Source organism: Panthera tigris, chromosome C1 (genome assembly GCF_018350195.1).
Source record: "Panthera tigris isolate Pti1 chromosome C1, P.tigris_Pti1_mat1.1, whole genome shotgun sequence".
NCBI lineage: Eukaryota > Metazoa > Chordata > Mammalia > Carnivora > Felidae > Panthera > Panthera tigris.
This window is the reverse complement of record NC_056667.1, coordinates 197939693-197960453: the sequence shown is the minus strand read 5'-3', so window position 1 is coordinate 197960453 and position 20761 is coordinate 197939693. Positions and strand designations below refer to the sequence as shown.

The window sequence follows — 20761 nt, the reverse complement described above, 5'->3', positions numbered from 1 at the left end:
ACTATCTAGGATGATCAGTGTTTAATTACTACTGCCTACATGCAGTTACTATAAATCTTTCATCTAAGACATCATTGTATCTTTCCCATTTGATATATGGAAAGAAACATCCCTAAACATTTGCCTGTATCATAAAATATTTCATTTCTATCAAAATGCAACTTCTAATTGAAAATCGAGTTGCAATGAATGACACATATATTTGCTTCTTGAGATGTTGCTCCAAATTATTCAGCCTCTTAAAAGGAATAGCTCCAGGGTAGCTTCCAAGCACGACAGAACTTTCCAGCACTTTCACAGAACAAAGGCATCCAGTTTCCCTCAGTAGGTAAGAGGGCAGACGATAATGTCCAAAACAGTGCAGACACTTCTGAAAAACCAAGTGTATTCCCATCCATATGTCTTATTGAAATGCATGTGATTCACATGCTGTAGTTTGTAAAAGGCTGTTTTCTTGTCAATTAAATTTTTTTTAATTGTGGTAACACACACGTAAAATAAACTTTATTACCGTAACCATTTTCAACTGTACACCTCGGTCTTGTTAAATACATCCATGTTATTCTGCAACCAATCTCTAGAACTCTTTCAATCTTGTAATACTGAAACCTTATGCCATTACAATAACTCCTGTGCCTCTCTCCCCCCGCCCCGCCCCGTTCTACTTTCTGCCACTATAAATGTGATTACTCTATATACCTCATTTAAGTGACCTCATCCAGTATTTGTCTTTTCGTGACTGGCTTCTTTCACACAGCACAATTTCCTCAAAAGCCATCCATGTTGTCGCATATGTCAGAATTTCTTTCCTTTTGAAGGCTGAATAATAATATCCCATAGTATGTATGTACTACCATGTGTTTATCCATTCATCTGTCAGAGGATACTTGGGTTGTTTCCATCTCTTGGTTTTTGTGAATAATGACACGGGCGTGTAAGTATTTGTTTGAAACCTAGCTTTCAATACTTTTGTGTATATACACAGAAGTGGGATTGCTGGATCATATGGTAATTCTATTTTCATTTTTGAGGAAACTCCATTCTGTGGCTGCATCATTTTATATTCCCACCAACAGTGCACGAGGGGTCTAATTTCTCCATATCCTTCCCGGCACTTATAATTTTCTTTCTTTCCTTTTTACTTATAGTAGTTATCCTAATGCGTATGAGGAAAAGACCCTTTTTGAAGTTCCAAGCCAAACCTGCTTTGCTCTCTGCTTTTCCACATGACTTAAAATACAAAGTAAAATATAAATTAGTTTAAGTATTTGTGATTTCAGTGAGATAAAACTGAACTACATCTTTTTAACCTTTGAATCTACAAGGTATGAGTACAGTTGGGAAATACAGGCCTATCAGGTCCAAAAGTTTTATAAATTCTTAAGAAAATAATAAATCTAGGGGCACCTGGGCTACTCATTCCGTTGAGTGTCTGACTTAAGCTCAGGCCATGATCTCGCAGTTTGTGAGTTCAAGCCCCAAGTCGGGCTCTGTGCTGACAGCTTTGAGCCTGGAACCTGCTTCAAATTCTGTTTCCCTCTCTCTCTGTCTCTCCCCCGCTGGTGCTCTGTCTCCGTCTCTCTCTCAAAAATAAACAAACATTAAAAAAAAAAAAAAAAGAAAATAATAAACCTCAAATGACAGGAAATAATGCTTTGTGGTAAAACTTGCCAAATGCTAACTAAATAAACACATATGCACAGTGTTGTTTTTTTGAAGTAAATCAATGTTGGTTGGCGATTTTCAACTACCAAATATTTATAATAATGTAACCAATCTACTTCTCACTTCTTTTCTCTTCTGGAAAGCTGTCTCAACTTCGAAACTTGACCGAACTTCTTTGTGAATCTGAAACCTTCAGTTCAATAGAGAGAATGTGCCAGCTCTCCGATATGAACTTTGGGAACCTATGTGAAGAAAGTGCGTTTCATGTGCAGCTCCTTGAAGCAGCAGAGATTGGCACCGAAATAGCAACCAACTTACTGTACCGTGACAATATTCTATCTAAGAAACTGAGGGATTTGCTTACTGGGGATCCAAGCAAAATTAATTTAAATATGGATTGGTAAGTATCTGCACTGCCTTTTTCTTTGGTGAGAGAAATCCCTTCTCAAATAATTATGGATATGCTTTATCTTCTCTTCTGCTTTGTTTCAGGTTTCTAGAACAGGCATTGCAAATGAATTACTTGGAAAATATCACACGGTTAATGCCGACCATAGACGCCATGATGCATGTCAATAACAGTGCAGATGCTTCTGAAAAACGAGGTGTTTCCCCATCCGTATTTTAAGTGCTGTCTTATAAGAATGCATGTGATTCTCATGCTGCAGTTTAAGAAAGGCTTTTTTGAAGTTCCCAACCAAACATACTTTGTATCTGCCCTCACACATGAGAAATATGAAGCTTTCAAATATGGTTACTTGTCTAAAATAAACACACAGAAAGCCAGCAGAGGATGAAATAGGGAAATTTGGTTTCACAGCAAAAAGATCTTCAAAATTTTAACTAGTTAAACCATTCACCTTTTATTTCTCTGATATATTAAAGTGCATTAGCTAGGATGGAATTTATTTACTTCTGGGAAAATAATCTGATTTAAAAAATAAAAAAGATGCGCTGCTGTCTATAGAAATCTCAATTCAGAACCTTCTATTAGTATTCTGAGCATGATGCATCATGCAATACGTTTCTTCTTTGCATAATACCTCAATACTGAAAAGAAAGGCATTCAGAGTTTTGGACAACAGGCAGCCACAAAATTGGAAGGGCACTAAGTCCAAAAATAAAGAGGGTATATTTGCATAAGGGAAACTTCATAAAGAAATCAAAGGATATTTGCAGAATGGAGATTATAATCTGCTAACATAAAGCCAAAATATTATTTGTTATGCATTAAATGACCCAGATATGAAATAATTATAATCACTGTCCTAAAAAAGTTTGAAGTTAAAAACATTCTATTTAAAAGTGAGGTAATGATTATTAAATCTCCTTTATAAACTCTAGTGTGCTGGGCAAAGTTAAGGAAAAATGCCCGGCAGTGTTATGTTATAGATTTAGCAGACCTGTCCTAAGTTGACAGTATTATATGATCTGAGGCTAAAAAGCATTTTGAATTTGTGTGATGTTTTAAATCAAATGGAGGGATGTATATTTAGCGCATTATGTGATCAAAGTCTGTGAGGAAATCATTTTTTTTTTTTTTGAATCAACCTTGTGTTGTAGACACCTAAGGAAAATTTATAACCCAGAGCAATCTGTTACCTTGGGTCAATGATTTCATAATAGGAACAAGTCTAAATCAGATAGAAATAGATCCTAAAGATGCAGAGTTTGCCAAGACTGGGAGACATCTGTTCCTGACACAAGGCATATACGTTGAATGTATGTTTTAGTCTAGAAGGTTTCTCTAACGTTAGTATAATGACTTAAAAAGAATTACATTGCAACCAACATATGAGGTTGTTTTGTTGTTGTTGTTTCCTTGTAGGTCAGTTAATAGAAATGTTTAAAAATGTTGAGTTGCTGAAAGAAGAACTGAGGAGAACAACAGGAATGTCCAGTAGGAGTGTTGACAGCCTGCTGGCCATTCCTATCCCTGATAGCAGAGCTGAGGTGAGGTGCAATAGGTCTGTGCTTCCAGCCAGATTTTACAAGTTTAAGTGATGTTTAGTATCTGTAAGCACTTCTCAGTAAAACACAGAGAAGTGGCATGCAAATCTGGTGATTTTTCCATGCGAATGATAAAATTAGGGTCCAAATTCCTAAGTGGAGTTAGAAGAAAAATCCTGAAGCAAGATGATTATCACTGTCTTGTCTTTTCTGTCTAGTCTTCCTTTTCCTTCCTCTTCCTGTCTTTGTCTTCTCCCTTTCCTTGCACCTAGATCGTCTTCTTAAATAAGTGGTGCCGTCAGTAATTCTTCATATTTCCTATCACAATCATGTTTTCTGAGATAAATTTGCACAGTCTATTATGATGACATCAAAGTCAGATTTCAGTAATCTGATTGGGAGAAAAAACCACCAGACCATTTACAGTTTGTTGAAACGAATACTCATCTTTGGTTTTTAAGAGTCGCAAGCAAGACAAGGCATAGTATGTAAAACAGATAGAATCCGGAGAACTCTGGGCAAGTTTGTAGGTATAGGAAAGATGTTTTGGTGTGAAAATGAATAATGTCATTTCCTCATAGGCTGATAATAGGGTTTTCCACTTGAACTGTCTTTTCTTTTATCCCTTTTCCAAGTCCATTGTCTGAAAATGTCATAGAAATTTTCCGAAAGAACTGCAGAGCTTAAGGCCACATCCATTCAGAACTTACATGTGACAGAGTGTGTCATTCTAAGCACAGTGCAGCTATTCTCCCATATTGGATAAAGTTTGTGGAAAGGCTTTAAGACTGCTTTTGGGAAATAATGTAGGTTTGCTTGTGTCCTGTTCATTGGTTCCCTCATATAAAAATTAAAACCGCTTTGCCTTCCCTTTTTTTCTCTTGTTCTATCAAATAGTAGTTCATTGACCTTTTCTCTTTGATCTCACCTTTTGCTCATTTTATCCTAAGATCTAATTTCAGCAGTCAGTGTGTTTGGCTTCTGAAGAGCAGGTTCATTTTAGTAAACAAAAATATGTAAATGGGGAGTATACATTCTTATTACTTTCAATAGGAAAGAGAGAAAAGTTCCAACAATTTTTTTTAATGTTTATTTTGAGAGGGGGAAGAGGGACAGAAAGAGAGGGAGCGAGAATCCCAAGCAGAGTCCAATGCAGGACACGAACTCACAAACCGTGAAATCATGACCTGAGCTGAAATCAAGAGTTGGATGCTTAACTAACTGACCCACCCAGGTGCCCCTCAACAATCTGAAATTTTGTAAACTTTTCTCTTGATTTCAACTCAATGGCAATAGAGATGACTTCTGTCTTCTCATGTTCATGCCTCACTTTTCACATACCATTACTCTCCAGGACAGTTGATTCATATTATTATCCAATTCTAGGTGGTTTTTTTTCTTTGCCCTTTATCTCTTGATGGAGATACCTTGAGATTATTATATAAGATTATAACTTCAAATAATTTTAAAAATGAAATGCAATTTGAATAAACTAAGTAAATTTTATAGGGAAAATGAGTCTTAAGCTAATATTTTTCCCAAACTTAACTCCAGATCAATTCTTGGTACCATCATTCAACCAGTTGTTCAAATGAGAAATCTCAGAATCATCACAGACACTTCTTTGACTCTTTTTCTCAATCTTGTTTCTTAAGCTTTCCACTGGACAATGAGCTGTCTATAGTTTTATTGGTGGTGATTAGTGGTTTAAATAGAAAAAAAAATTTTTTTATTTGGAGGACAATTTATCATATTTTTAAGTGAAGTCTAAGAGTAAAGAAAACCTTTATTTTAAGAGCTAGCTCTCAAAGGATTCACAGCTAAAATATTTTTCTTCCTCCAACTTGCAGATTATTTCTCGTGTGTTCTGGTTGCATTCTTGTGATGCTAATATGACCTATTCCAAAATGGAGGATGTGATGAAGGAGTTCTGCAGCCTGTCTGTTCCAGAAAGATCCCGTCAGTCTTACCTCATTGGACTCACCCTTCTGCACTACTTGGACATTTACAACTTCACATACAAGGCAAGTTTCTGTTGATGAAATATTTTATATTCGCAGTTTAGAATAAAAATATTTGATTACATGAGTATGCTCTCTGATACTCTAATGAATAAGATCCATTTATACAGCTTTTGGAATTATAGCTTTATTTTGGAGCTAAATAGGACCTTAGAGATCATATGCTGCATATTTGCACATTTTATAAATGGGGAAATTAATATTATTGCCTTATTAACTCTCAGTTTGTATATCCAAGACCAGGTATTAAATTGAATATATATTATACTAAAGTATGAGATACAAATGTGTGTGTGTGTGTATATTTTTACAGTGAACAAGCATTAATTTGGTAGAATAATAAAGATTAAAGCAAATTTTTTAAGAAAGTGGAGATTGGTTTGGTGTTAAAAATTTGTATGTGTTTTTTCCATCAATTTAGAAAGAGGCTACTGTTACTCATGCAGTAGAATAAAATAAATGGATCATTATCAGAACTTAGAAAAGTCAGCAATGACTTCATCTTACAATAAGTGCATGCTTTATAAGTACTTATGTGACACCAAACTGAAAGAAAAATATAAACATAAGAAAATTAAACATCTATGTTCACCCACATCTATACTAGATCAAAAATATTTACATATTATTGAAAACATTGCAAAAAGTGTTTTTCTCTTTACAGTAAGAAGCACCAGAAGCAATTTGGGTGACATATGTTGTTGAGACATTATAGAAAAGGGGATGGAAATGTTTTAGGACTAGTTATCAGTAATCCTGTTCTGGATTATCATTTTCCATACCTATCTTTCTGTGGTGGCCTCTTTTTTTTTTTTTCTTTCAATGTTTATTTATTTTAGAGAGAGAGAGAGAGAGAGAGAGAGTGTGTGTGTGTGTGTGTGTGTGTGTGTGTGTAAGGGAGGGGCAGAGAGAGAGAGGGAGACACAGAATCTGAAGCAGGCTCTAGGCTCTGAGCTCTCAGCACAGAGACCCATGTGGGGCTTTAACTCACAAACCATGAGATCATGACCTGAACCGAAGTCGGACGCTTAAACAACTGAGCCACCCAGGCACCCCTTCTGTGCTGGCCTCTTAACTGGGACTCCCTGCCTCCACACTTGTAACCTCCCCACTGCTACCCTTCCCTACCATTCTTAAACAGCCAGAGTGATCATTTTAAAACTTAAGTGACATTACGCCACCCCTCTGCTCATCACCTTCCAGTGGCTCCCCATTCTATTCAGGTAAACCCCCCAGATCCTACAGGATCCCCATAATCTGCAAACCCCCTTCCCATCTGTGACATTCTCTTTCCTCCATGGTGTCTCCTTGGGCCCATAGCTGCTATGTGGAACCACCCAATACTTCAAATGCCAGGAATAGTGCCAGGCCCATAAAGGCACTCAGCAAATACCCAGTAATTATACAAATGGTTATGTTCCATAAACTATGACTTCAAATGCATATGAAGTGAAATTATTAATTCTGTTCATCAAAAATTTTATTTTTTAATTTTTTTCATCTAAAATTTTAATTCTTATTTTATAATTCTTATTTTATATTTTAAATTCTTTATTTATAATGCCTCTGCAGAACAGATACCAAACCAAACATTTTTTGTTGAGTCTAGTAGTTAAATATGTACATTTGACAAGCAGAAGACCATTCCTACCTCTTTTAGGTGTTGCAAAGAAAAATAACGAAAAATTAGTCATCGTTAGTCCATTTATTTCACATCAGTGTAAGAATGCCAAGAATTTGGGCAGCACTGGAAGAAAAACTGAAATGTTGATTTCAATTTAGAAAAAAACATGACTGTAATTAATAGCTGTGCTAATGAGGTATCTGTGTCTTCAAGATATCTCTCCAAATGCATCTTGTTCTCATAATGGTGGTCTTTGACTATCTTGGGCGTGTCAAGAACTGTCCCTCCTCATGGACCTCACACATCTTTCCCTCTACCTGTAACCTTCTTCTGCTTATTCTTTCTCTGGTTTGTTCTTTCTCTCCGTTGCAGGGCCATACTGGAAAGAAAGGTCTTTTTGATTCTTAGCTAAACTCCCTGTACCCCCTCATATTCCCCCAGTCTTTTGTCTATTGATTTGTTTGATATCTATTAGACCAAAGCCTCTTGAGTGGAGGGATGATGTCAGTTTGTGCACCACCCAATATACCCATCACCTCACCCATGCTGGGAGCATAGCAGACACTCAATCAAAGTTTGTTGGTGAAATGAATCAGAGGATGAAGTTACTTTAAAATTTTAAAGCATTTCCAGTATTACTTCATGCATCAGAAGAGCTTTATGGGATTGTGATAAAACCTGATAAATCACATGAGTTTTTTGACAGGGTTTTTCTGATTTTAAGGATAATATTATATGATCTTTGAGCAACAGCATACATGAAGAATTGTGTAATTGACATTTACCTTTATGACTTTTAAAATCATTTATTTTAGGCAACTTTATTGAGGTATAATTTATATACTGTAAAATTCACTTATTTGAAGTGTCCAATTCAATGATTGTGCAACCATTACCACAAAATAATTTTACCTTATTTTATTTTTTAAAAGTTCATTTATTTATTTTGAGAGAGAGAGAGAGAGCATGCATGCATGAGCAGGGGAGGGGCAGAGAGAGAGAGGGAGGGAGAGAATCCCAAGCAGGCTTTACTCCATCTGTTCAGAGCCTGACACGGGGCTCAGTCTCACAGACTGTGAGATCATGACCTGAGCCAAAACCAAGAGTCGGGCACTCAACCAACTGAGCCACCCTGGCACCCCTACCACATAATTTTAGAATACTTCCGTCAACCCCAGAAAGAAACTTTGTGTCTATATGCAGTCACTTCTCATTCTGACCTCTAGCCCAGGCAGCCCCTAATCTATTTTCTATCTCCAGAGATTCTCCTTTTCTAGACATTTTATATAAGCAGAATCATATAATATGTGGTCTTTGTGTGTGTGTGTGTGTGTTTTCACTTAGTATAATGTTTTTGAATTTCACGCATGTTGCAACATGTGTTGGTATTTCGTATCTTTTTATTGCCAAACGGTATTCTAGTTTTAGGGTGTACATTTTGTTTGTCCATTCATTTGGATTGTTTCCATTTTTTTTTTTTTTTTTTGGCTCTTGTGAATAATGCCACTGTGAACCTTCACATACAAATCTTTGTGTGGACATGCGTTTTCCTTTTGCTTGGATAAATACTTAGGAATGGAATTCTGGGTTGCATGGTAAGCTTATATCTAAGTTATTTAATAAACTTCCAAAAATTTTTCCACAGTGTTTATAACTTTTTAGATTCTTACCAACAGTGAGCGCAGGTGCCAATGTCTCCACATAGATCATTTATTTTTATTCTGTTCCTGTTAGGTGTTTTTCCCTAGGGAAGATCAAAAGCCAGTAGAAAAGATGATAGAACTCTTCATGAGGCTAAAAGAGATTCTCAGTCAGATGGCTTCCGGCACACGTCCGCTGCTGGATAAAATGTCATCCCTGAAACAAATGCATCTGCCCAGAAGTGTTCCGTTAACACAGGTAGGAAAGCCACCCAGTAATGTGCTTCTTGGGAAATTCCTTTTGTCATATTAACTTTTATTTGACATTAGTTATAATACATGCAGCTACAAATACAGTACATTCAAAAAAATCACCTCCAGGGAAACTCTTCTAGTCTGGCGAAAGCGTTGCCACTTAAATTAGCGAGGTTCAGCATTCTGCATTTACATTTAGGATACGTGTTTTAAAGGAGTTATGGAAGCTATAAGGATACTCTAAGCATTACCAGGTTTTCTTCTGTATTGTCCTCAGCAGCACTTATAGCTACATAATGTTAATAAATCGTGGATTTTTATCTCCCAGGCAATGTACAGAAGCAACCGGATGAACACACCCCAAGGATCATTTAGCACCATCTCCCAAGCATTGTGTTCCCAGGGGATCACCACTGAATATTTAACTGCCTTGCTGCCCTCTTCTCAAAGGCGAAAAGGCAACCACACGAAGGATTTTTTGACTTACAAATTAAGCAAAGAACAGATTGCTTCCAAATATGGAATCCCCACACATACCAGTAAGTATACTTCAAAATTAGCACAGTGACATCATCTCCTAACAACATTGTCCACTGTGTCTTAACCTTTCATAATAAATGATGCGTTAATTTTCCCCAGCACTTACACGGCACTTCCCACACTTCAGGCATGTTTGCACATTGACTGACCCACACTTTGCAAACCTAGAAGGTAGGCGTCTCCATCTTAGGGGAGTTGAGGTGCAGACATACTTAAGTAACTGGCCAAGGTCTCCCAACGTGGAAATATCAGAGCTATGAGCTGAGCTCAGCAGTCTAGCTTCTGAGTCACAACACTGAGAACTTGTCCATCACAACTATACTGTCCTTGCCAGTAAATAATGCAAAAACATGCCTTAAACCTGCTTACTCAACATTTTTCTTAACTTTTGAGAATTAGAAATTAGTCTCACATGTAGAAAAGCTCTGTGAATGCAGCAGAACCATAAACGCTTAGTAGCACATCAACGCCGTTTACTTGGGATGCAAAATTCCATCAGTTGAGCTCTTCCAAGTGATATATGAATGTTTAGTATATTCGTGCAATTGGATTGACTCATTTATTCATCTCTTTACTCATTCAAAATTTATTGAACAACTCATATATCTGGTACTACCCTGGTATCATATTTTTGCATACAAACATATATATTTTTAAATTAAGTGTTGGTTGGAAGATATTCTGAAATGTGATTTTTCAAAACCTTTCTAACTCCTCTTGGCAAATGCCGTCACTTATCATAGTCTTGCTTATTGGGTTAAACTCTCATACCTAAAGATTTGTTACTACACTTTCTTACTTTGATACCAGATGCTTCACAACTGTTAATAATAAAGGAAGTATAAGACATGCATCTGTGGGCATAATAACAATAATCTGTGCCAATTTACCATAAGAAAATAGATTTTAGATACACATACTAAATGGATTTTATTCACTTTTTCCTTCCAGCACCATTTTGCTTCTCCCTTTATAAAGACATCATTAATATGCCTGCTGGACCTGTGATTTGGGCTTTCCTGAAACCTATGTTGTTGGGAAAAATTTTGTACGCGCCATATACCCCCATCACAAAGGCAATAATGGAAAAGGTTTGACCCTTATAACTCACAGTTTCTATCTAAAGTATTAAGATGACTTTTAAAGTAGTCAGCTTCCAAATCTACTATAGTTGACTCAGATTTCTTTATATCTTACCTAGTATTACCCTTGGATTTCTGAAACTCGTAATTCTCAGATTCTGCCCTGTACATGTGTAAACAGTGTAGATTGTTTAGTAGCCCTTTGAAGAGAAATGAACCAGGGTGACACTTGAGAGTGAGGTTAGTTGAAGCAAGATCTCATATTTTTCAGCTTATCTCCAAAAGCAGAAAATTTTTCTACCACTGGTGTCTAATTTTCAAATATGTTAAAATAATGACACTAGAAAAAAATAATATTAGAGCATTATGTAACTAGTTTGAACAAAAACAATCCCTAAATTATAAATTATTGGCTTCACATTAGGTTGTACAATTCAACATGTTATGTTTATATGAAAGACGTCGAGAAATACAACATTATTAATAGTCACTATACTTATCATCTACCTAACTTAATCATAATTACATTTCCCTGCAACTTTGAAAGTTGCAATTTTAATGATTTGAATTATAAATTTGATACTTTTAAAATGATAGAGTGGAAGGAAAAAAATCTCCACTTTACCATTACTTGGTCACTAGACCATAGTTTAGGTGAATATAACGTTATTGTAGGTCTATATAAAAATGGACATGAGTTCATCACTGGTTTCTAGGATGACGTTTGTTTTTATTGTTTGCATTTTAATATTTAATTTGCTTTATTGACTATGTGCTCCTAATAATTTTGCATAAGTGAAGTCATTATCTGCTTATTTTCCAAGTGTAGTCATTTTTTTTGTCTTTCCTTTTTGTTTGGCTCTCACCTCCTCTTTTTCTCTCCTCTTGATCTTATTCTTTCTTTTATGTAACTTATAATTTTTAGTATTCAAGGATGTGATTTTTTGTCATTTATGTACATTTCTCTAATTCTTTATAGATCATGATACTATACATACATTCATATGCAAGGTTTTTTGTCATTGCTTGCATTATTAAAATGAGGTTACATTATAATACTTTTCTATGTATTACTTTACTCACACAACAATACCTTGTGGAAATTCTAACTCAATTGGCATCGTTTAATTCATTCTTCTTGAAAATTGCAAACTTTTTCATACCATAGAACTTACTCAGCCAATCCTCAATTGTTGGGCATTTATTGTGTTTCCAGTGTTTCCTTTTGTTTTCATTTTTGTTTTTGCAAATGTAAATAATATAACAACAAATATTCTCATGCATGTTATTTATGCAGTGGAATTTTTATTTCAATGAAATGATTGTTTAGGATTGAGGGATTAAGGAATACTGTATTTTATGTAATGTCTGTTGTCAGATTGCTTTCCAAAAAAGGCTGTAACACCTCCATTTCCACCAGCAGTATATGAGAGTAATCTCCTCATATCTTTGAACTAGGATGTTTCTGTAGTAGTCAAGTTAAATGTGTCATTGGAAAAAATGAGTAACTTGTGAGAACTCCAGAAGACATGTTTTCATTTTGACTGTAAATTCACTGTGGACACTGAAGCAAACCCTACATTTTCCAGAATTTTTAAAAGTGATCCTGACCCTATAAAAGCTGTCATTTAAAAACTTCTGACCGTGTGGGAAATTTCTGACATTTTTTTTTTTTTACTAGCTCTACCTTTTAGAACTGTTTCTTTAAAGTTGTATAACAAAATAACCTTAGGATACCTTTTTGGGATGTAGGAGAAATAGTGATGGACCTGATCTGTCTTTGTTTCTTTGTCTTTAAGTCTAATGTAACTCTGAGGCAGCTGGCGGAATTAAGAGAGAAATCTCAAGAGTGGATGGATAACTCACCACTTTTCATGAATTCCTTCCACCTGTTAAACCAGACAATTCCCATGCTCCAGGTAGGAGACAGCTCTGTCATTCTTCTTCATAGGAATTATAATTCTTTAAGATTTTAATCATCCTCATTATGGCAATGGGCCTGTAGTAACTTGGAATCCGTATCCAATAGATTAAATTTCCTGTCCTCCAGAGAGAAAGTCTGAGACAGGATAACAGATCTCTCACATTCCTAATCATCCTCACCTCCTGTGGTGCATCCTCTCTGTATCTGTAATTCAGAGATAAGCCATCTTACAGGTTGAACTTGAGACCTAACTAGTGATGTAAATCTTGTTTTCCAAAAATGAAATGCTGTAAAAACTACTTAGAATGTGTTTTCTTTATTTGTCCCTTCACTTTAAATTATTTTTTGCTATTTTAACAGAACCAGAGTTCCTAAAAATACTAGTATTCTGGAGAAGAATGTTCAGTTTGGGGAATTCTTTGGTTGAAACATACAGCACTCTAGGGTAAAGATTTGACAATGCAACTCAAATACAATGTGCACTGGTTCAAAGTATAATTTGCAATTCTTGCAAAAGATGTAGGGTTTTCTGAAGATGTTGAAAATAATGTGGGGCAAATGTTCCAATCACAAACAGCTACTGAGAACTAACAATGGAGCAGCAGAGTCAGACCAGCTACCAGTTGGAGAAGAGAAAACTGGCAGGAAGGATGCAACATAGGAACTTTAAGAGAGAATGGTTTACATATCAAAGTATTGAGAGAGGCCCATGGAAAATTGATGGAGAGCTAAAATATATTTGCAAAAAAAAGGTCCTTCTTAAAAACATGCTCAAGAAGTTAAACATAGAATAAAGGATTTGGTTCATACAACTTTGTCAGAAAAATTATATCCAAAGATGCCTTGCTTAGTCTTTGTTTTGACTAACAATCAGCTCATAGTTATAATTACAATCTGGCTTTTATCATAAATAATATATAAAGTTTATATTATAATATAAAATACATTTCTGAAATAGATATTTAATAACTTAATTAATATAAGAAAAGTAAACTTGCATCAGACATCTTCCCCACAATTTACTATTAAACTTGGTTCTAATTTTAAGTAGGTTCAAGTGGATGTTTTATGTAACAAAGCACTTAATAGTACTTTGTTGACCTATCTGTTTTCCTAAATGGAAGATTGTTCTCTTTTTCCTTTAACTCTTTTTCTGTGGAGTAAAAAAAAAAAAAAAACCCTACACATATCATTTCACTAAGGAAAGTTTTGTGGCTAAAGCAGTGAATTAACAAAAGACATGATCTGTGCATAATAGTTCCAAAGTGCAATAATTTGCTATGAAGAAATTCTGTGATTGTGTCCATAAAGGGACCATCATCTAATGGAAGCAACTTGATTCTGCTCTAGACCAAAAATAAATCATTATTCTCAATTATTGAGGAAAAACTTATTTATGCAAATGTACACAGATTTTGAAATTTAAGGCTTTTAGCATAACACCTGGCTTTGCCAATGTGAATCCCGAGGCAAATGACATAAGACACTTGATCGACAGTTTACGAATCTCTAAAATGAATATACTGAGAGCCACTTCACAGATTTGTGAGGATCATATGTGTGAAAGCATGTAAAAATAGTGTCACTCATCACAGGATTGATCGCAAAAGGAGTGGTGGGAGAATGGAGATATGGCTCAGTGGATCTTCTCTGAATTGCAACAGACACAGTGCTTTGTTTATTAGTAATGCTCTAATTCAGTTTTTCCAGGATGCACAAATTAATTCCTGGTAAATAGACTTCAGAGGACTTGGGTTATCATGGTGTGTAGCTGTGTGATAGCCGTCAGTCTACATGCTGTCACCTGCCCTTACCCCTCAGCATCTATGGATTTAGTGAATTAATTCTCTTGTATCTATGCTCTGTTCATACATATTATTCTTAACCTTTTATCTCCATGGTAACAAAACTGAAGATATTGGTAAGAAGGACAGAATGATGAGTGATCCTGGATTGTCCTCCAAAGGGAAAACCAGTTTTAGTCTGGTTCCCATAAAAACATGACCATGAATTAACACATAAGATAAGCATTTCTCTAATCATGTTGAATTCTCTGTCTTCCGCCCTTTGGCCCTTTGGCCCTTATTAATTTTGTGTCCTTAAGGGACCTCAAGGTGTTCTGGAAAACTCTGTGAGAAAATTAAGCTAAACTCTGTTAGTGTGCAGTACACAGTAAGGTCTCAACAAGTGTTACCTGGCTGTATTTCTGGAGTGGTAGAAGCTATGTCTCCTAATTTGGAAGATAGCTATAAAATCATTATATGTTAAAGCGTTGAGGTTTGTTTTTTTTAATTTTTCAGTCTTTCCATGGAGATAGAGAAATTTAAAGATTTATCGTCAGTTTATTTTTCCATGTTCACATAATTGTGCTTTTTGCAATGATAAATGATATTATAGTAATTTACATTTGAATGTTCTGATGACTCATTCATCTCTACTTTACAGAAAAGTAACATGAAGCTAGAAAAAACAGATTGCTTGCTGAGAGCCCATAGCTAGGAAGTAGTAGAATTCTTGCACCAATCAATTGTGATATGAAGTTCCATTTAGGCATCACAATTTTTTAAATATTTTTTAAATTTATTTTTGAGAGAGAGAGACAGCATGAGCAGGAGAAGGGCAAGAGAGAAAGGGGGGACAGAGGATTGGAAGCAGGCTCTACACTGACAGCAGTGAGCTCCATGTGGGGTTCGAACTCATGAACCATGAGATCATGACCTGAGCCGAAGTCGTTCAACCGACTGAGCCACCCAGGTGCCTATAGACTTCACAATTTTTAAAAGTTGTATCAGTTTCTTTTAGTTGAACAAAATTCAACCATGAACAACTACAGTGGTGTATAGAGTATATCAAAAAACAAATGATGTCATAGCCGTGGGTAAAAGGACTGTTACATTGAATGTAATTTCCTAATGTTGATAATTAGAGTCATATCTGGCCACAGGAGCATGCAGACTAATTTGTGTCTATCAACAAGAAAAACCCAGCCTTTCTAGTCATTACCAGCCACGCACCTTCTCTCCCTTTCTAAGGATTTGTATGTGAGCACTGCAAGGTGTTGCATTGATAATGCCGGGTGGTTGTTACTTCCTTTCACTGTAGATGCTGTTAGACAGATGATGATTAAACATGTTTTCTTGTACTGAAACTGATTCCCTATTGTTATTTGTTAGAATACTTTAAGGAACCCCTTTGTGCAAGTTTTTGTGAAATTCTCTGTGGGACTTGATGCCGTTGAACTATTGAAACAGATCGATGAACTCGGTAAGTCCAGAGTTACAAAACTTTTATTCACTAGTCATGTCAGGAATGTGAAAAACATGGTTGCATTTGAAAACGTTTTATTTTCTTCTGCATTTGATTTTTAGCTAGTTATTCTAAGGACAGTAAAATCTTGGACATATCTATCCATCTTTTTCCCAGATAGTCGTATTACTACAAGTAGTAATAACTATTCACATACCCAGCGTCTGCAGTTAGTTTCAACAAGCATATACTTCATGTATTCCTATAGTCATTGGTCACTTGGTAGATTGCTAGAAGTAAGAGGACGTCCCCCCCACCTCCCCAGCAACTTGATGAAAAGCAAGTCCTTAAGGACAAAGGAAGATGAAATGGTTTATTTCCAGTTACATTTAACATCTTATCTCTGCTGGCCTCAGTATCACTTTGATTAACCCAAAATGTAACTGGAAGAAATTATTGAGTTAGCAGAAGCAAAACAAAGGCAATGAAGAGATTCAAAAGAAAATAAACTTAAATCAGTATTCAAGGTTGGATCCTCCTCTCATGGTCATTTAAAAGAAACAGGCAAAGAGGATCAAAGGAAGCTGTCTGAACTTATGCATTCCCTCTGCCACATCCCCACCTTCAACCTAAGGGATGCAAGACATCTAATTCAGTCTGTGTCTGACTCACTGTTGCTATGCAACCACAAGTATGAGGAAGGGATTGAGAGCATCAGAATTTGGCTGCAGTAGAGCAAGTGCCCCTCCTCCCTGAAGCTCCTGGGACAGAAGTGACATAGTCTGTAAACCAGTAGGGAGGAATTAGGCTCATGTTTGTATTGTGTATAATTGTGTGCACTTTATGATAGTTGACCGAGTTTCATTAAGGAAAGATACTAGTGGATTTATTCTCTAAAAGTACCATTTGGGTAAGAAACCATTTGATCAAAATATCAGGAATATACTACAAAGTTTTATATAAATTTTATCTTCTTAATATAGGACAGGAGTTCTAGAATTTAAAAATAGACTAAAATGAATGTAGCAGTGAGACTTGATGTTTGTGTAATTGTATATGCAACTTAGTATCTGAGAGTTTATATAGTTTGGATTGGGAGTGGGGCACTGACCCTCATAGCTCGTTGATCCTGTCTGCCAGCATTTCTAAGGAATCCTTGGTGTTGTGTTAATTTCCAATGGCCGCTGGAGGCCACTGTTCAACCACAGTTTTACCCCTCCCCCACCAATGTCTATATCCAGCAAACCATTTCACTTTAAATTCTAATGAGAAATGCATTTAAGAAGTTGCCCTCTGTGAGAAATTAGTCTTGCGTTGGAGTTTGGAAGAGTCATGTTTGGGTTCTGTGAGGAGGGATTTATGATACAGCATTCTTGGTATTCATGATGATCAAGTCAGTGAAAATTTAATTGGCCAAGTGATTTATTAACTTGCAATTTCATATTTACCCTTTGTCTCGGTTGATTTCCTCATAAGGAATCATGAAATTGAAGAGCAATTAAATCCTCTTTCTTCCAAAGTAATTACCTGAAATAAAAACTTGATCATTTTGTCTAGATTAATACAGATATCAATAAACATAACTCACTTAAGGTTTTATATCAGTTTTAGAAAGTTGTTAACTATGTGGCATAGATTCTCACAGTCTCCTAAGAAATGATTCTGTAGCACAACTTATTTAATGACATAGTTTATTTGTTCTATATACTCTACATAGATTTTTCTTTGTTTAAATTCTTACATTCACATTCCCTGAATGAAGTTAAGTGTTTCTGTTTATTCAAAACTTTTATCACTAGTTTTCTTCCTGACTACATGTAGATATATATTTTTAATTATTCACCTTTAGTCATTGGTTACTTAAATTGTAGCAGAATATACTTTTAAATTGGCTTGTACCACTCTTTGAACTTGGGTCTACTATATCAGTACCAGCTCAACATACTCTTCAATGAATATTTGAACAACTGGATACATTTTCCTATGTGTTATTAGCTATTTTTGTTACTGGATATTTTTGGAGCAAATTCTACAACTTCCTATTACTCATAATCTAGTATAATGGTTATTATATACCAAAAAGTCAGTATTTTGTTTGTCTCAGTACTATTAGAAACAACATTATAATACAACTAATATGTGTTTTGTCTGTTTTGCTTTGCTTTTTTAGATATTCTAAGGCTGAAATTAGAAAACAGCATTGACCTCATTGATCATCTCAACACACTGTCCTCCCTGACAGTAAATATTTCCTCCTGTGTATTATATGACCGTATTCAGGCAGCAAAAAGCATAGATGAGATGGAGAGACAGGCTAAAAGGCTTTACAAAAGCAACGAACTCTTTGGAAGTAAGTGTCATTCTACTAGAGTTTGAGCTTCTCTTTGTACTAAAATTGGCCAAATTCTTTCCTCACCCCTTTCATCCAGAACTCAGAAAAGTAGTCTGGGGGATCACTGTCCCCTCTGATGTCCTTAGAAATGAGAACCTTTCATGTAGTAAACCAACTATATTGTCCGTGGAGACTTCAACAAATGTGTAATTTTGTTGGCATGGTTAGAATTGAGACTGAAATGGATTACATAGTTATGGGGTGAAGTTGAGTCCATCTTCATAATCAGTCAAGATTATTCATTTGTGTGTGTGTGTGTGTGTGTGTGTGCGTGTGTGCGTGCGTGTGTGCGTGCGTGTTTTAATTTTAGTAAGTGGCTTAGAGTGATCTATTTAATCTGACCACTTAGTTTGTAATTATATTCTCAAACTCCTGCTTTGAGTCTCTGAAGTTGTCACTTCCAATTAGCCATCTTTCCTGTAAATTAGGAGCCTGAACTTACTGTCACATTACAAACTCAGTTGCCTGTTTGGCTGCCCCCTAAGTGTACCCTCCAAACAATGAATAATGTCAACCATAAAATAACCTTTATGCTGTTGTTTCCCTTTTATTTTTAGGTGTTATTTTTAAGCTTCCTTCTAACAGAAGTCGGCATAGAGGCTATGACTCTGAAAATGTCTCTCTTCCTCCTGTCATAAAATATACCATCCGCATGAGTCTCAAGACTGCACAGACCACAAGAAGCATAAGGACCAAGATTTGGGCCCCGGGGCCACACAATTCTCCATCACATAACCAGATCTATGGCAGGGCTTTTGTTTACTTACAGGATAGTATTGAGAGAGCAATCATTGAATTGCAGACTGGAAGAAACTCCCAGGAAATAGCAGTCCAGGTCCAAGCAATTCCATATCCCTGCTACATGAAAGACAAGTAAGTCTCTGCAGCTCTAGCCTCTTTTAATAGTCAACCACTTTTTTGAGCACTCATTTCTATGTATTCATTCACATGTATCAAATGAAAGCGATCTCTTTCACCAAAGTTTTGTCTAAAGCTTGCTTCCAGGAGAGGGTCGATGGTACAGGGCACAGCTCCACTACAGCTGCTCATTGTTACCAAAATGATGGCAAAGTTCTTACCAAATGATTCAGGTTTTCTTCATCATAACCCTTAGCTTTCCAAGGACTATGGCCCTTGAATTAGGAACATTAAACTACAGACCTGAATGCATCGCTGCACGGTTTTGATGCTGCCCACTCTCTACTGGTCTTCGCTTTCTCTAGTGAAAGGAGGGGATTAAACAAGACAATCTTAACATCTCTTCCAACTCTCAAATTTTATTAAAAATCAGTGAGTCCATGACCAATTTTAAGAAAAATTTTGATAGAGCACATCATTGATTCACTCTCTAAGATAAATATTATGCCATCTAACACTATGTTATGTTAGGTACTACCAGTCCACTTGCTAGAAATCCTTATCTCAAATGGTTTGCTACATCAACAAAAAATGTACAGATCATGTTTTAGACAATTGAATTTGAATGTTCAAGAAGTCTGCCAGGCGGGTAGCGCTGGCTGGCTCCTCCACTCTGACCACAGTCAGCCTCATCCTCCTACATAAAAGCTTGAGGCAGAATATTACTTTAATGAAATTACACTTGTTAGCCCATTTGCTCAGTTTATATACAATTTAGATGGCTCTGCTCTGTTGTTTTTTTTTTTCTTTTTTCTTTCTATCAATGTGTCTGTCTACTTTGGCTGCTTCAAGAGCTGTAGATAAAATGAGGTGATGCAACCCTTTGTGCAGCAGCGATCCAGGGAGACGGATGAGGCTTCCACCAGTGGGTTGTCAAGGTTAGCTGCTTATTGTGGAGGCCAGTCAGTTCTCTGCAGCCTGAACTGTGTAGGAACTGCATCGGCTGGCACGAATAGTAAAGACCTGTGGGTTCAATTAAAAGAAAATTTCTCATCTATTTTCTGCTCATTTTTTCCCCCTTATAAATGTTGGTACCTAGGATAGTGGGTACCTGGATTTTCTTTTTAAGAATAAAAGTAACTATATTCTGCATTCTTCATGGGAGTATGGTCATAATATCCTACATATACATATCAACTCTTTATTGCATACAAAGTGCTTTCACATATATTATTTCCTCTGTTTACCCAACAACCTTAGTACGGTAAGTGAGATGAGGTATCATCAACCATATTTTCCTGATGAAAAAACTAAAATCCAGAAAGCTTAAGTAACGTGTCCATAGTTGTATAGCCGGTAACTCAGTGGTCTTTCGATTAGGAGACCAGAATTTTCTCCTTTATATTAAACCAAACCTAAACCAAACCAATCTTAAAATACACCATCACTGGAAGAAACATTTTAGGGAATTTGTTATTAATGAATGAGGCCCTTTACCTAATTCTAGAGCCAGAAACACCATTAGGGCTGGACCTGAACCAAGAGAAAATTCATTCAACAAATA

General features: G+C 36.0%; 1 protein-coding gene across 1 annotated transcript in view; it reads left to right on the top strand.

Moving 5' to 3' along the window:
• The window catches only part of ABCA12 (ATP binding cassette subfamily A member 12), a 174897-nt gene that overhangs the window by 96120 nt on the left and 58016 nt on the right, over positions 1-20761 (top strand). The window contains exons 12-22 of the mRNA XM_042993914.1: positions 1809-2065; positions 2158-2270; positions 3494-3618; positions 5466-5639; positions 8995-9159; positions 9484-9694; positions 10647-10786; positions 12577-12696; positions 15875-15965; positions 18118-18297; positions 18897-19212. Of these exons, the coding sequence (XP_042849848.1) occupies positions 1809-2065; positions 2158-2270; positions 3494-3618; positions 5466-5639; positions 8995-9159; positions 9484-9694; positions 10647-10786; positions 12577-12696; positions 15875-15965; positions 18118-18297; positions 18897-19212 (1892 nt within the window). The remainder of the gene's footprint in view (positions 1-1808; positions 2066-2157; positions 2271-3493; positions 3619-5465; positions 5640-8994; positions 9160-9483; positions 9695-10646; positions 10787-12576; positions 12697-15874; positions 15966-18117; positions 18298-18896; positions 19213-20761) is intronic.